At 36.9% G+C, this 17,276-nt stretch overlaps 1 protein-coding gene across 4 annotated transcripts in view; it reads right to left on the reverse strand.

Moving 5' to 3' along the window:
• LYST (lysosomal trafficking regulator) overlaps nucleotides 1-17,276 on the reverse strand; it is an 84,374-nt gene that overhangs the window by 9,711 nt on the left and 57,387 nt on the right. For 2 of the 4 annotated variants that reach the window (XM_065630525.1, XM_065630524.1), the window contains 19 exons: nucleotides 16,659-16,850; nucleotides 15,850-16,028; nucleotides 14,527-14,733; nucleotides 13,028-13,204; nucleotides 12,476-12,552; nucleotides 11,331-11,519; nucleotides 10,421-10,566; nucleotides 10,246-10,342; nucleotides 9,501-9,562; nucleotides 9,077-9,132; nucleotides 7,905-8,057; nucleotides 7,321-7,565; nucleotides 6,515-6,581; nucleotides 5,485-5,641; nucleotides 4,949-5,089; nucleotides 4,322-4,539; nucleotides 2,028-2,258; nucleotides 1,150-1,339; nucleotides 501-637 (listed from right to left, as the gene is read on the reverse strand). In XM_065630525.1, coding sequence (XP_065486597.1) covers nucleotides 501-637; nucleotides 1,150-1,339; nucleotides 2,028-2,258; nucleotides 4,322-4,539; nucleotides 4,949-5,089; nucleotides 5,485-5,641; nucleotides 6,515-6,581; nucleotides 7,321-7,565; nucleotides 7,905-8,057; nucleotides 9,077-9,132; nucleotides 9,501-9,562; nucleotides 10,246-10,342; nucleotides 10,421-10,566; nucleotides 11,331-11,519; nucleotides 12,476-12,552; nucleotides 13,028-13,204; nucleotides 14,527-14,733; nucleotides 15,850-16,028; nucleotides 16,659-16,850 — 2,921 coding nt within the window. Of the gene's footprint in view, nucleotides 1-500; nucleotides 638-1,149; nucleotides 1,340-2,027; nucleotides 2,259-4,321; nucleotides 4,540-4,948; nucleotides 5,090-5,484; nucleotides 5,642-6,514; nucleotides 6,599-7,320; nucleotides 7,566-7,904; nucleotides 8,058-9,076; nucleotides 9,133-9,500; nucleotides 9,563-10,245; nucleotides 10,343-10,420; nucleotides 10,567-11,330; nucleotides 11,520-12,475; nucleotides 12,553-13,027; nucleotides 13,205-14,526; nucleotides 14,734-15,849; nucleotides 16,029-16,658; nucleotides 16,851-17,276 lie in introns of those variants that run through there. The other 2 variants (XM_065630526.1, XM_065630527.1) reach the window with 2 other exon arrangements.

Consider the following 17,276-nt stretch of genomic DNA (forward strand, 5'->3'; position numbering starts at 1 on the left):
AAGAGCAGTGAACTACTGTAGACTTCTAGATCCACAACCACATCAGCCAAAATATTTTGGTAGAAGGTCACCAACCATTGGAACGTAATGGTGATTGTGCAGTGTTCCCTAACAACCTTTTAGACAATCTTTTTCAGAGGAATCCTAAACTACAGTGGAGTTCTGCTCCTAATATGTGTATTTTTTTCCTTTATTCATTTTTTTGGCCCAGAACTTAGGCTTTTATAAATCCACAACAATATTTCATGGGAGAGAAAAGCTACAAAAACCAAATGCGTTCAGAAGGGATCTTTACCCAGTACAGGAACACTGTACAGGAATGAAAAACACTGGAGCAATGAGACACATATTCTAAAGGAGAATCATATAGATTAAAAACAGTTGTGTTTTGAAGCTTATCTCCAAGAGAAGTTAAAGCAAGAGTATCTACTGCCAAGTCAGAACACCAATTAAACTAGCAATATTAAACTGAAGACCAAGAGACTGATTTTTTTTTTTACCTGATGGAACTGTGAGCTCTGTATAAAATTTACTGGAGGCTCACTTTGCTTGCTTTTCAGTCGTAAAATGTTATCTGCATATCCCCAGCTCAGGATAGCTGACCACTGAATATCAGTACTGTGCATGCTTCTCACACCTGAAGGAAGGCATATAATATTTTGTCATATATCCGAAGAGTTGATCACTTTGACAGTCAACAATAAAAATCTCAAGTCTGTGTTTTACCACAAGCTAGAACCTCCTTCACCTCTGCTTTTTACTGATAACTTTCCTCATTCTCTGCCTCTAAAACCTGTCCTTTTAATTCTCCTTTCTGTTGCCTCAAGTTCTTTTCATCTATTCTTCAGTTCTTGGACTGAATCTGCTGGCAAGTTCTAAAGTTAGATCTTCACATTTCAGTCACTTTAATAAAAAATATCAACTTAATTACAAGATGCTTCTACATAGTTTTGAAAATTACAAGTAAAATCCACCCTCCAGGAAACGCACCACACATGTGGAAGCTGTTACTGGATTTATAAATCAATCTTTGGCAAAAGTGACTGAATTGGGTTAAGTTTGCTGCAGAATAATAGTAGCATTAGATTTCATTTTTATGGCTCATTTTTGCATCTATTGTGCACGTAGAGAATAAGCACAAATTCATACCTTGCTCCTTGCTATATATCATCAAAAGGCAAAACTTGCGGGACAAACCACAGATAGCTTTAGTTGGCAAAGCCTGGAGCGAGCCAAACCTTTCTCCATGTGGTTGGCTAAAGCAGACAACAGGATCTGGAGCACTTGGGGAACCGACATATTCTCCCCACTTCAAGCCTTTTATCCATGGTAATGGACTCTAAAATAAGCACAAATAAGTTTCAAGTTAAAAAGTGGTAAAAAGTTTTCATTAGTAAGGGAGAATCATACCACGTTCTCATAAGCAATCACATGGTAAGGACTGCTGAAGTACTCTCAAAATACTAGAAAGGCAAGTATGAGGCATGGTAGTATCATCAGCTGAATTATTAGCTTTCAGGGAGTTCTCCCACTTCTTTAAGGGCTGAGATAGCAAGCTTGTAGTTCAGGTAGTTTAGTGAAAACTACCGATTTCTTTAAATGCAGTGATTCAGTCTCTCACTGGACCCTAGTGAAAACAAGCATTTGAAGTGAAGAAAGTTGAACTGTCCTACAGACAGTGAAAAAGTTGAGGATGGAAGAAAGCACAGTATGTGTTTACCTACTATAGGTCTGCACACAGATTCTAGAATTCATCATTGAAAATATAAAACTGTTTAAGTGAAATGCTTTCCAACACCTATTTGCTAGATCTGAATTCATTTTGGTTATATCTCAGTTTGACACAAAATATATCACAAATGCATGAAAATAATTTTCACTATCACTTCACTAATTTTGTGTATTTTCTTTACAGTTCAATTTGGGGAGTAAGTTGCAGTTTTAGGAAGGAAACTGTAAACATAAGGGTACAATAATTACAGCATATGAATGTTAATTAAACCATCTTGCAAATCAAAATGACATACTGGATATATTATTTCTTTAGTGTGTTCTCTGGTTTCTCTGAAAGCAAATTGCACAAGTAATCCCATGGCAGCAGGAAGTTCTCCTTCCATGACAAGCCTGGATCCAGGTCTGCTAACATGTGCTGCATGGAACAGCTGCCGAGGTGTTTGCCCATATGTTTTTATCATTGTTTCAAGGGCTCTTCTCTGAACAGGATCCTCAACAGCAGAAACATCCATTCCAAAATAGGTCTAGAGAGGGGAAAGAAAAAAAAAAAGAGAAGAGAGGCAAGAACAAGCTTGTCCAGTTTGTCTTTGGAAAAGACTGTCAACTCATGCACACAAAAATCAGAGGCAGACTCTTCAGTTTGGTTAAAACTTCGAGTAGAAGCCATCCCACAATGCTGTGCTGACTAAAGAGCCACTGAGAACAGTAACCTCATCTCCAATAAAGAAGTGGTTGACAACTACCACTTCAAGATTTGTCACGTGAGTTGCTCCTACATGTATTCCATGACTGATTTCTGTCAAAAAAGGTTTTCTTAGTAGACCTTTACTAATCTGCAAAACCAGAAGGGTTGCTAATGAATAAAAATTGAAAAACATAATACTTAAGCACACACAAAAAAAAAGGAAAAGGAAGGAAAGCATTTGGATGGCTACTTGAAAATAAAAAGCCACCACTGCCAAACATTACTGTTTTATTAGCTCTTACTGCTATACAATGAACACTAAACACATTTGAATGCATTTTGAAACCAGGACTGCCTGGCTGAGCAAATCTTGTGATAGTCAGGATTGAAGCTAAAGAATACAATCAGAGATATCTGTGTTACAATTAGGTAGTGAAACTCTGGAAGTCTTTATGTTAAATGCAGACTTGAAATTAAATTTACTGGGGAGGAAAGTGCTCATTAGAGGGACAAAACACAAGATGCATACGAAGGGAAGAACACAAACCAGAAGAAATGTGACCAGCAGGTCAAGAGGGGTGATTCTACCCCTCTGCTCTTGTGAGACCCCACCTGGAGTACTGCATCCAGCTCTGTGGCCCCCAGGACATGGACCTGTTGGAGTGAGTCCAGAGGAAGGGAATGAAGATGATCAGGGGCCTGGAGCTCCTCTCCTATGAGGACAGGCTGAGAGTGTTGGGGTTGCTCAGGCTGAAAAAGGAAAGGCTGAGGGAGCTGGGGCTCTTTAGCTTGGAGGAGACTGAAGGGTGACCTCATTAATGTTTATAAATATGTAAAGGGTGAGTGCCACGAGGATGGAGCCAGGCTCTTCTCTGTGACAACCAATGGTAAGACAAGGGGCAGTGGGTACAAACTGGAACACAGGAGGTTCCACTTAAATTTGAGAAGAAACTTCTTCACAGTGAGGGTGACGGAACACTGGAACAGGCTGCCCAGGGAGGTTGTGGAGTCTCCTTCTCTGGAGACATTCAAAACCTGCCTGGACACATTCCTGTGTAACCTCATCTAGGTGCTCCTGCTCCAGCAAAGGGATTGGACTAGATGATCTTTTGAGGTCCCTTCCAATCCCTAACATTCTGTGATTCTGTGACCTTATAGCAGCCTTCCAGTATCTAAATGAGGCCTACAGGAAAGATGGGGAGGGACTTTTTACATGGGTGTGTAATGATAGGACAAGGGGTAATGACATTAAACTGAAAGAGGGAAGATTTGGATTAGAAGTAAGGAAGAAATTATTTACTAGGGGGGTGGTGATGCAGTGGAACAGGCTGCCCAGAGAAGCTGTGGATGCCCCATCCCTGGCAGTGTTCAAGTCCAGGCTGGATGGTGCTTTGAGCAACCTGGTCTAGTGGAAGGTGGCCCTGCCCCATGGTGGTGGGTTTGGAACTAGATGATCTTAAAGGTCGCTTCCAATCTAACCATTCCCTGATTCTACAAAATAATGAGCTCAGGACAAATGGAACTATTTTTAACCATTCTAAAGCTGCAGCACAATCCGCCTAAATGAAAGGCTTCTTTTGAATGAGATGGATGCAGGTACACACAAAAACAATACCTGTATACCACTGCAAACAACTATACAGAAAGTCTAATCCCCATACCTGATCATCCTCCATGCCTATCTCCAGGCAAGAAAGACAAACACAAACACACTAAGTCTCACAACAGTCCTTGGAATCTTATGAGTTCCACATTGAAATGGTTAATCATTTTCTTATTCTACAACACTTCACGGACAAGTGATCTTGCTTCATGCTGGATGTTTTCCAAGCAAGTCAGACTGAACTTTCCCCCATTAAGTTAAGTACAATGAACAAACACAACTGCTTAACAAATACTTACTGCAGGATGAAAGACATTAATAGCCTGAACAGAGGCCTTGCCTTTTTGCTTATAACCAAACACCAAATCAATCCAGTGACAGATTGTCTGGGAAACATGGTCAGACTCCAAAGCCTGACGATGAATCAAGATAAACAGACGAGGATCGTTACGAGCCCAGGGTGGAAGATTGACATGGTTAACTCTATCACCATTTTGACGTACTCCAAAATCAAAACCTAGAAACACAGGAGTAAATGATCCAACTTTTTAGTTGACAGTAACTTCAAAAAGGTCTTTACAGAGTTCTATGAAAGCTGACCATTAAGCACAGTGATTGCTGATCAAAGCAGCACTATTAACAAGTCCCCCTCAAGCACATTCAAACTGTATATACTCATTCAAATGGAAAAAAAAAAATCAGACAACAGGAAACTCCTTTGCACCTCTGACATAATTATGAAAAAAACTTTCCTTAAGTCCTACATAACAGTTTTTATAGCATATCCTGCAAGTTTGTGCCAGATTTTTCCCATACATCTATGTTCAGCATATTCAATCAAGGGATATAAATATTCTCAGTTTCAACCCATAGATTCAACCATACAGCTGTTTTGGGCATATAGTTTTGTTATCCTCTTAGTATACCTTCTCTGTTAACTAGAAAGTCGGGAAGGTAGAAAAATTCTGGGATAAGCTCCTTTACATCAGTCATTGATTCATACGAAGACAGTCGCCAGGTTGTATTGGTAGAGTGAAAAGTTCTGTCTGGGATGTCAAAACTTTGATCTGTAAAGAAATCCAAACTGAATTTGTTACATCGATGATGGACACAATAACAGTTGCACATCTGCAACTTCAAGTAGATAAGTGCTCTCTAGTTAGCTGAGAATATTTAGAATTCTTCTATCTCAATTACAATGTGTTATACATGGACTGCAAGTCAAATATACATCAGCTTTTTACTCTACATACACTAAGGTATAAATATCAGACGTACAGCTTTATGGTCTAGCTTCATAATTTCAGAATGCATCTATTGTGAAAGCATACCAGATAGAATTTTACTGAATTCAGCTATTTGGAACTGATAAACTATGCTAAACAGAGTAACATACGGCACTCCTGAGTCACTGGGCCAAGGCCCAGATGCGAAAGGCACGTGCAAGCAAAAGCAATCTTACCTTGATAGGCTAAAAACATTTTAGTAAAAGGTGGTAGCCTAACTAAGAAATGAAGCACAGTTCCACTGTTGGAATAATGAGATCCATAGTGATATGGTTGTACAGGTGGCATTGGATCATCCTCTCGTGCTCCTTTACGGTATTCTTCTTCCAAATACTAGAAAAGTAGCAGGGGGGGGGGAAAAAAATAAAAAATAAAAATCACAAACCTCCTCCCTCCTTCCAATAACAAAAATAAGAGCTTCAGTTGTTTAGGAATGAAACTTAAAACTTTTGGAGGAACATACATCTAAAAGTGATTTGAAATCAAATACACTTTCAGTGTCTAAAGAAATATGATAACTTCTACAATCCAGTTAGTTATCAGTCTTAAGCTAATTTAAATGACCCATTTTCCATTATTTGGTTTTTTTGCCTTTTTCCTATTGTTTTCTAACACAGCAGTCGTCGTACAGGCTTTTCAATACTAAATGGAAAAAAACAATGTTTGCGAATACACTAGACCATGATGATATAGGCATAAGTTTGAAGGTCCAGCTGCAGATGCTTTAATTCCCCAGCATGCTATTTCCCACAACCTTTAAAACATTCTGAAGAACAAAAATCAAGGAGCACTGTAATCACAGTAGAGCATGTTAAACAGTGTACTTGAGGGAAAACAGTTTTTCTGTTATTAAACAGAAAGAAAAGCCACAAGTTCCACTGAAGTAATTCCAAATATCAGCAATAAGTTATCTACCTGGTCTTGAGGGATCTTTAAATATATGTATGTTCATACATAAGACGATACTAATTAACCTCCTCAGCAGTATCACATAGAAAGACTAACAGGAACAGATAAATACAGGTTCCAAGCGTGTTATAAAACAATCCCCAGGAAATGTAGCACATTGGAAATGAGAATTCCATAGACATAAAATACTGGATTTGTGGTTTCTTTTTCCCCAATCAATGTTTGTAAAAAAAAAAAGCCTCCATATCATTTATATACAGAAAAAAAGGCAAGAAGCAAAAAAGTTATCCAAATTACCTTATAAGTGTCCACATAACGATCCTCTTTTTCTTTAGACTGCACAGCTATTGGTTTGACCAGATTTCTGTAACAGAAGTAGTACTGATATCTTGTCATTTTTATAAAGATGTTGATTCATGCTATTTAATAATGCATTAATAAGAATAACATCTTTAACATAATGAAAAGGACAAAACTTAATAGCACTTTACAAGAGAGTTCAAAAAATAAAAAGGACACTTTCAGTTAGTGCTAAAGGCAAACTCAGATCCACAGGCTACCTCATAACACAGTAACAGGCAAGCAAATGCAAAGTGCCTCTGTCAAATCAGAGGCATCATATCAAGGCAAAGACTTTGTGCACACAAACATTAAATTAGCTTACATATATTTATTAGGGTGAGACAATTCACTCCGATCTATTCACAATGAAAACAACATGATTTTGTAACTGGCCAAATAATTTATAATATTATTTCCTTTTCTATTTAATTTTCAGTAGTTGGCCTGGAAGTCTTTAATCACATGAATTTAAACATAGAGCTTTTATTGAAATCTGTGGACTATCCATATCATATTAAAACAGTATATAAGTCCAATTCATAGCATCCTTTGAACCTATGCACTCAAAATACTAGGCATTTTATTTAAATATTTGAGGTGAAGCAGCCACTTATTGTAAAAACACCAAGTTGTTATTGATGAGGCTTGTTCCTGAATAGTTCCATTCACGTATGTGTGCAGTTCAGTACAAAGTTAAAAAGCTATACTGGATGACTAGTTCATGTATTTGGAAATAACCAGTTCCAAAAATTTCATATTACCTATATACTGATGGATCGTTTAGGTCCAGCGTTTCACTGGTGTAGTCAGAAAGTATAAAAGGAAATACTGGATATTGCATGAGATCATTGAAGGAACGGCCGGCATGTTTGTTTAAATGAGTCAGATATTCAAAGTTAGTAATCTGTCCTGTGCACCAGAGGTGGGTCAAAGCAGTCATGTTTCCATATTCCAAAAGGTTAGGTAAATTGTTAGTTAAGATGTTGTGGTACACATCATCACGGACCTAGAAGAAAATACCATAGATTTAATCATGTAATTTTAAAAGCTTCAAACTGCTAGGACTTAGTAACTGTTTCTCTCATTTTACGAATTTCCAGATATCTACTGTAATGGAATAATATTTAGTATTACTAAGATTTCTTAATGTCTTAATACATCAGAGATGTGTTTTACAACATGGTTGGGTTTGTCTAGAAGTCTAGATTAGCCAAGTTTTTTCAAAGGTATTAGAATTTAATTAGTCCATGCAGCAGGTCTCCTTAGAAACTAATGCATGAATGTACATATTACGAAGACACAGCAAAACACTGTGATATATTATTATGCATCAGTGCCACATTACCTTTGTATTATCAAAAGCCAAGAGTAAAGTTCTGCCATTTGTTAGAAATATTTCCACAGCATTGTCTCTTAACTGCCACCAGCGCTTATGAACTTCCTTAATTTCCTCATAGGTCCAAGAAAACGATGCTGGTTCAGTTTCCCCATGAAAACTCTGCAGAATTTGCAATTGAAAAAGTTTTTTAAACAGTAGATTTTTCTAAACAAGAAACCCTTCGATGCAGCCAGTATAACCATACAGCACATCACAAGGCAAACTTTAATTTTGCTGTGATGCTTTAAGACATTGTTGTGATTTTTTTTCATACGTTTCTCCTCAAGGCAGTGGGCAGAACATCGTGCATGCTCCTCAGCTGCTCCAGTTCCCTATCCAACACCAGCACATAATGCCATATTCTTACTGGCTCTTAAGCTAAAATATTGAACAACCAACCAGAGCAAGCAAAGCTTTACTATGAATCCAATTCTGACTGTTCTATGAAGGACAAAACAGCAAAACAGCTGGTAACATCTTAAACCACAGGAGCTGTGTGCTTAGTGGATGCAAGGAAGAGCTTCCTGAAAATAGTTCAAAACTTTCATCAGTATAATCCATGTCTTGATTATTTTTTAAATGTCTGCTGGATGTATAAGCTTAAATAGTACATCAGAGCGTTTGTGAATTAGAAGGATTAGGTCAGTTCCAGTTTCCTCCATGAAACAGTCTTCTCATATAGGATTAAAGAGGGAGATAGAACATCCTATATAATGGAAAATTCAAGAATCAGATGCTGTAGGGTACAGCACAATTCATACACTTTGAGTTTCTGTACTTTGTACTGCTCCAGTGTCCAGTAAGGCAAGTTCTCAGGTGCAGACACAAGCAAGCTCTGTGCACCCGTGCTGATGAACTCAGAGCAATGGACAGCAAGGTGCAGAAGCCTCCCCACATCACACCCTCCTTATTTCCCCCCAGTCGCAGCCCCACACCTTTCCTGTTTTCTGCTATCACTACCGAATCCACAGGGAGGGGCAACAGATGCAAGACTGAACTCAAACTAATGAGTTTGGCTGGTCTTGTCCAGAGACTTCTAACTCTAGTACTCAAGCAATCTCAGTGGCAGTAGACAAAAGATACTCATGGTCAGAGTTTGGAAAAATTAAGGCTATACAATATTATGATCTATTACTTACAGAATTTTCAATTGTGTCTGAAGCATTGTCTTCAACAAAATACATGCCACATTTTCCTGCAGGAAAAAAATAGTTGCATAAAGGTACATGATATTACTATTTGTATTATGCATGTTAGTGTTATATAAACAGTGCCCAGGAGTTAAGCATACTAAGAATAGTACCTGGGCAAGACAGTACTTGACAGAAATAGAATTTATGATTCCACATCTATTAGCAAGTGGTCTGCAGCTTTAAAACTTAACTACAGTCCAAAAAGCACTCATGCAAATCATAGGGAAAAAAGGCAAAACTTATATACTTTACAAATAATTCATAACAAGCTAGGCAACAGCTCATTTAAAAAAAAAAAAACAGCCAACTTCATATATACAGAAGAATCTTGTACAAAAAAATATTTATGAGGACTGAAAATTCTACTTACCTAGCAAAAGTTCACCAGCAGTCTCTCTAGAAGGTGCTACACTTATACATCTTCGATTAACTCTGAAATATTTCAAAGTTTATTACTGCTTACAGATTTACGTACCTTTTGGCAAATACCTAAAACTAATGGCCTCAAAGACTACAGTTGAAGACAGACTTTTCAACACCGTGACTCTAATGGTTCAAATCCCAAGGAAGAAAAAATAGAATCTCAGCTTTCTAGACTTCCACATTAGTGTATTTGTATTTATTTCTTTGTGTGTTCTCTGCAGTTTTTTTAGGCAGTATTAGTGCCTGTAGTAGGCAGCAAATTAACTTCAGAGTTGACTAACACAACAGTAAAAGCAGAGAGAATGAGAACACGATTTGCTTTTGAGCACTGATGGAAAGACCTAACAGATCTAGTAGCACTGCCTGTCTCAGATATCAAAGTGACAAATAAGTAAAGAAGTCCCATCAGGTTATCCCACAGAAGTCCAATCCCCATATCACAACAGGTGGTATTTGCTTTTACTGATTTTTGAAGTAATGGAGATAGACTGCTCTAAGACTCAGAAAATGCACATTGGTAGCACTGATCTTCTGCTTGAGTATAGCGAAAAACCTACAATTTCTGACATTTGTCTCTCATCTCACTTGATTGGGTTTTTTTTAATGTTTATTTAGACAAAACAAGTGAGGAAAACTGTTTCTTTGGAATGGGAGAAGGTGGGAAAGGGAAGTAAATTTTACCCAAACCTTACCTTATATGTTCACTTGCAGCTTTGTCCTTTACAGTAGAAGAGTGAGAAGAATGTGTTTTGTCTTCAAATAGATAAGATAACGGAGTTTTTATCACACCTATTAAAAAACCCACAAATAATAAGGCACTAACAGTCATTACAATTCAGATATACTCCTAGAAGATGTTATAATTACCTTCCTGTTTCTGCCTGTCTGGGAGAAGGTACTTATTTGGAATAGTTAGGTAGCACCTCTGCAGGCGGCGCCTCTCTCTGTTAGGGCCCTCTGTTGGATCAAGTTGCCAAGAAGTTGGGTAATAGACTGGGTCATACCAGAGTGCTCTGGAAAAAAAAAAAAACACATCCACAAAAAAAAGACCAAAACACGTTTGAGTTTGGCAGCAGAGGCAGTATATTAGCTTATTTATTTTGGTTTTCTTCAAAAAGTAAAAAGGCAGAGGTTTCACAGCAGTACACTGGGCAATTATTTCTGAAAAGGTGTCAAAAGACTGAATTCTATAGTTTATTTTCATGAGCTATCCCACTGACTGACTATTTTGAGCTACTACTGGAAGACTGCTCTTGAAGTAACTATAATTCTGATGAAAACAGCAATACAATGCATCCAGTGCTATATTTTTAAAACTCAGCTCCTACAGACATGACATAATACTAGTTGTGCAGTGGTAAAAACACAATTGTTTGGTTTCTTGTCAAGACTTGGCATCTTTTGTTCTGTGCAGATTAGTGAACACAGTATCTGGATGCTAATGTGAATAACATTACCCCAAAGAAGTTTTGTTACTCCATCAATGTAACGCAAGATATGAAAACTTTAACTTTTTCATTCTATTAGGCACAGCAAAATGTATCTGACAAAAAAAAACCTGTCTAAATGGCATAGAAATACTACATGGCTACTCACTGTAAAAAATAGGAGAATAAATCAAGTATTTTACAAGACTTTAACCATCAGATGGTTGCCAAAAGTAAGTAATTCTAATTTCAATACCATCTACATTTCATGTGCCTCTGAGCAGAATGAGAAGCATGTGTCAGGCATCGAGTTTCTCTCTGGCTTTCTCTGAGGTGAGAGAACAACTTACCGATCATGGGTAAGCTGCTGAACAAGTTCCTGCCAATGTCTGCTGGCACTTAGCTCTGCCTTATACATCCCCCTGATGTGCTGGATTACTTTCTTCCTTTCCATTCCTTGTGACAGAGACACAGCTTGTGTGATGTCTCCAGCTATTTTAGAAATGTCTTTAGATTTTGTATCCAGACGTTGAAAGAGACTGAGGAAAAAGAGTTGTGTTTTAAAATGTCAAATATACACACTGAGATGGGAAGGCAAGACATCAAAAGCGCTTATAAAATATCAGTTTGGCAGTAGATATCCACAGTTCTTGTTACAGCAGAGGCAGAGCAACTTAGCCTACATAATTTTCACAAGACTTATAAATACCTTCTGCTTCTTAGCCTTCACAAAAAGCTATAACTTGTGACTAAAGACAAGCTAAGCCAATCAGAAGATCAATGCCTATTTATTAGCATGCTTTACTAATTAATGTATATCCATTACAATAAAAATCTGAAGTAAGAACACTAATTTACCACTGCTCAAATCTCTTAAGTTATTCAACACAGTGAAGTCTTATTGCTTATCTGGGCAGACTCGACTAAGCTGACCTTTACAGCTACTGCAGTTGCCTACATTAAAGCATGCTGTCTGTGCATCTCTGATCTGATTTTTATGGCAAAGCCTGAAATGTCAATTAATGGAAAGAACCTCTTAATCTACCACAACCTAACAAGACTCAGATTGATGCTACTTGGCATAATGTATGTAGCTCACAAAAGTGTTCAAATACTATGCCAAATATATTTTACTTGTTGAAGATCAGGGTTAGTTGTAGAGACATTTCCCTTACATTTAATTGCACGGACCACAGCAACAGGTGAGGTGATTGGACAGATAAAACAGCTGTAGAACTAAGGGTGAAGTGCCAAATGTGCAAAATCAATTCAGTATTTTGAAGTTCACATAATGCATTTATTATACAACCTATCAAAATGCATATATAATCAAGCTCTTTTTATAGCGGTAAACTAAACTAAAAATCTGAAAGCTAGCGGTGCTGTTCATTTGAAAAAACATCTATAATAATCATATAGGCAACTCTGCCATGGGGCATGCTGAACAGAGAACATTCTTACAGGGTTCTTGCAGGCCCTTTAAGGCAGCACTTACTTTTGTCGATTATTAGCCATTGTCTTCTCCCAGGCAGCTTTGTTTACACCTTCTTCCATCTCATATTTCTTCTGATCCTGAATCAAAGTTTTTTACATTATTTTTTTTAAAGGACAAAATAAGGAAGCAGATGCTAAAGAATATGCCAATTTAAAAAAGCAAGACTGATAAAACTGTTCAGCTGGTATCTTCACAGCATTTTAAACCATGAAAACTTCATTTCAGTTACCACAGTTTTAATATATTAAGATTTAGTTCTTTTTTTCAAGGAACCATAATTTTTTTTTCCTAAGACATACCAGTAGCTTATTATGAACTCTCAGCTTTGCCTGGGTTAAGTAATGTGCTTAGCCAAGAAGCATTAACACATGAGCTTGCTGTGAAGCATTGAGTATGTGTGATAGAAATATTCAAAACCCAAAGAGAATCCCCAAAAGCATAAGCCATGCACCAAGCAAACAAACTGCTGTCCGCAGTAAAATTCTGACCCCATATAACAGACAATTATTTCAAATATACCGAGGTTTTTAAGTAAGGTTTTTATTCACAAACCTCTTTCAAAGCTTTTATTAGATCTGGTTTTGGTCGTGGGCTCAGGGGAATACATTTATAGCCACAACATTTTAGTGTATTCACAAGGTCTCCTGCTGCTCTTTGTTCTTCTTTAGTCATTTCATCACTGTGACTGTGCATTAACTCATATAAATAGAGCACTAATTTAGGTCCATGCTAGAAGAAAAAAAGAAGGGAAAAAGTGGAAAGAAGATGTATGGTCATTCTCATTTCCACCATGCAACACCAAGCAGCCTTTTCCTCCAACTTTATTCCCTTTTCCAGTCAGCCTGGACAGATTTCTTCTCCTAATTTTTCTGTTATTCAAAGAAAATGGCTGCTTTAATATTTGAAGACAAACTTCTATAGAACTAGAAAGCACATACTAAATTTAATCCTTCACATGATAAAACTTCTCTCAGCACCTTGTGACTTTTGATATGGCTTACAGGACAGTTAAGTTTCTTTTCCAAGTACTCGGTTCCTGCAGCTCTGTTTATACTCCAGGAAATATGTGCCAGAGACTCCTAGTTTTGCCTGCCAAGAATGCTACACCTTGTTTGATTAACCAAATTAGAGCTGACAGATAATGAAGTTAAGCAGACACAGGCCAGAAATGCACTCGGCATGACACTCCCCCAAAGCAGCCATGGCTAGTATACCAGCTCTTTTCTTACTGGTAGAAGTGCTGATTTAACCGAATAGTGTATATGTGATAGGAAACACCTAAGTGTCATAGGTTCGTCCAATAAGGATTTTCTCAGTATACAGTGACTCAAACTGTGGCATGTCTTAGATAATTCATTTCATTTTTGCAGTTTCTGAAGATCTCAAATAGTAACATTGCAACCCAATTCCTCATCATAGCTTTAAGAAATGCTTTCTCTCAAGCTTGCACTAATAGAGTACAATCAGAAAAGCTTTTTCCTGACAAACCCAGAAAAGCAAGGAAAAAACATTCAGCTATGTGAGTTAACATAGAATACACAATCCCCCCACTTTAAGAATTAATAAAGGCTATATAAGCAAATATAAAATACTGCTTTCATTAAGGACTGACTGCCTCTTAAAATCTAGTGGCAATCAGTTCTTATAAGTTTCAGGAAGTCTGCAGTTGGAGTTCAGAGGCAAGGGTAATTCCTTCATTAATCTGCTTTTTCAGGGTATCTTAATTTCTAGCATCCTCAGCAAAATTCTTCATGTTAAAACTAGTACCATCTTTTGTTTCTGCATTACACAGGAGATGTGATGTTTGATGTGCTACAGAGTCAACATACCCAAACATAATCCTGTCTTGTCTCTTAGAAACTACCTACCCAGAGGCTAACACAGCAATTGCAGAAGTACACACAGGCACTTTGTATGACATGACTTTGTCATTATACTAAACTTTGCTAAAACAGCAGCAAACAACTTTAACCACATACAGTTATAAATAATTGTAAAATTCAAACAAGGAAATTGAATACAGGTTTTACAAACTTCTCTCAAATACTTACTTGCAAAGTTGGGATAAGACAGTCACGTATAATCTCTTGATGGTTTATTTCATGTACCATCTCCAAAACCTGTTTTCTCTCTTGCAGTGGCCTTGCTGGAGACAAGATATGCACAAGAAGCCTCCCAAGTTGCGTACGGAATGTGTCCTTACATGACAAGAGGATTCTCTTCCACTGCTGCTTTGGTGTGTTCATTCTGCTGGTGCCCTAAGTATGAGACCATTTTTTAATATTACAAGGTTAGGGATTCCTTTTACCAAGTATTACATTACAAAACACAGTCAATATGAACAAAATGTAAGACAATAAAGATTTCTCTACCAATATAAAGTGTTTAGTTTTACTTTGGCATTTATTATTTATTATGAGTTAAAAGGCATTCTACTAAAAAGAAGGTTTTGTTCATTCCAAAAAAATAAGCATTTTTCCTCTCACTCTGCCAATATGAGGAATGCAGCTCCTAGCTATACTGGATATTCAGTTACGAGGTCTGTATAACAATCCAAAAAGTTAAAATTGTTATGTAGAGGGTTTAAAAAAAGGGGGGGGATTTTTTTGTTTATTTTAATGAATAGCTCTTCTACATTTATCACTAGTTTCTGAATGGATTACCTCAAAAGATTAGAAACCAGGCATTGGACTGAGGTGTGTGTGCTCACAAAAATAAACCTGCGTCTTTGAAAAGCACTACAAATATGGCATGAGGGAAAGATAGACCTAAGAAACTTAATTTTCCATACCTAGAAAAAAAATTAGGTTAAGTTACTTTTGATAAAGTTGATCTAAGAAAAATAAAGAGGCAAGAAGCAGTAAGTTTCCCAATAAAACCATTTCAAATTACCCAAGTGAAAACCTGATCACCTTGGAAAGATTGACAAGCTCCTACTCATATCCTAGAGAAGAAAACTCTCAGCCCTCTGGCAACAACTACATCATCAACTCTGAGATATATTAGAGACACATGTTTCTCAAACTCTCCATCTGTGGATGCACAGCAGATTTTGTTTTATAGGCTCCAGCAAACCTAAACCTTGAGGTTTAGGAGACAAAGCAAAATTATGGACTATGCAAATCTATTTAACCTTTGTGCGCTCGTTCAAGAAGCAGAGTTTTGCTACATGTTAGGGTAAAAATCAGAACAGATGTGTTGATTATTTTACAAGTGCAGAATAACAGAAGTTGAACAAAGTTTTTAACGCCACAGCTGAACTGAGAGAGGCAGTAAGAAAAGCATTTATAGGCAGAAGATTTTATGCATAAAAAGTTCCTAATAAAGGAACCTTATGAAATATACTTTAATGTGGACAACATCTAATTACTTACAATGGATACTTTGATTCCTTCCACCAACATTTTGAACATTTCTTTAAGAAAAGGATTTGTTCTGTTAGGCAGCTCTTGCTGGCTTTCCTCTTCAGGAACTTCCAGCTGGGATGCTGAAAGTTTGCTCTGACTTGCGGCTTCTGTTATACCCAGTATATCAAGGCACTCTTCAGTAGATGCTTGAAATTTAAGAGGCACATATTGATCAGTACCATCTCAAGCAAGACAATACTATGATCCTTTACATGGCATTAAATCAAATATTGCCTTTACTGGTATATTTACTTTATTTTTATTATTTTAAATATCAAAAAGTATTCCTTATTTCATTTCCCTTATGAAACAATTTAATGAGCATTTAAAGTTAATCACAGAGCCATTCAACTATTTGTCCTAAATTCTTTTGCTTGCTTCTGTGCAATTTGAACTAGCCCCCAAAGTCATCAAGTCTTGCAAATACACATAGCCATTTCATAGAAACATGCCAACTGATGCATTTTAAGAGAGCAGATGCTCCTTTTGGCAGAGTTAAATCTTCAGGTAATGATTCAGGCAGTTAACACATGAATAGATTAACGTAGAATTAAAATAACTTGTTCAGTTCAGTCAGACAAAAACTGTATCCAGATTGTCAGTTACATAATACTGTGAGACAAATCACCAAGAGAATGATGTTTTACAGTTAAATCCATTAAACTAGCAGCAATGGTATTACTTCCCTCTCAAACACTTCAACACTCCAAAAGCAGGAATCCATTTTTCATATAGCTGGCTCTGTCAAAAGGGAAATGAACAAATAGAAATCCTACCTAAATAAATGAGCCTGTTAACGGCTAGAACAGTCAGCCGCTGTAATCTTTGCACAAATTCGGTCTCAGTGGCTTGGATAGGATTTTCTTGGCTCATTCTCCGCTGCATCATCATGTTGAATTCTTCACTTGCTAGTGAACGCATTTTCATCAGCAGAGCATCGGACTGAGCAAGTGAAAACTTTCTGGAGCCTTTAAATAGAGAAGCATTAATAGCATCCTACTAAAATGCACCAAAAAAAAAAAATCAATCACAACTGCATGCATCCAGAGAGTTCACATCATTTAAGGAAACAAAAAATTTGAAATATATTGATATTGAAGAGAGCATAAATGTCATTTCTGTGTTCATCTCTTTCTTTTAAGAGTTTTTCTATTTCAAAATAAATATATAAAATGGAAGTGATACCATGAAATGAGTTAGTCTCAAAATCAGATTTACTGTACAGCTTGTATATTTGTGTAAAGCAGGTTCTGAAAAAGTTATTTATTCCTTTTTTAAAGGAGTAAAAATTAATGATACACCCCAAAATTATTGCATACCAGAAACTAGCTTTATCAGCACAAATAAGGAGTCAGTTATATTAACTGCTTATAAACAAACACATTTTGTACCAT

The sequence above is a fragment of the Caloenas nicobarica genome, chromosome 3 (assembly GCF_036013445.1).
Source record: "Caloenas nicobarica isolate bCalNic1 chromosome 3, bCalNic1.hap1, whole genome shotgun sequence".
NCBI classification, from domain to species: Eukaryota; Metazoa; Chordata; class Aves; order Columbiformes; family Columbidae; genus Caloenas; species Caloenas nicobarica.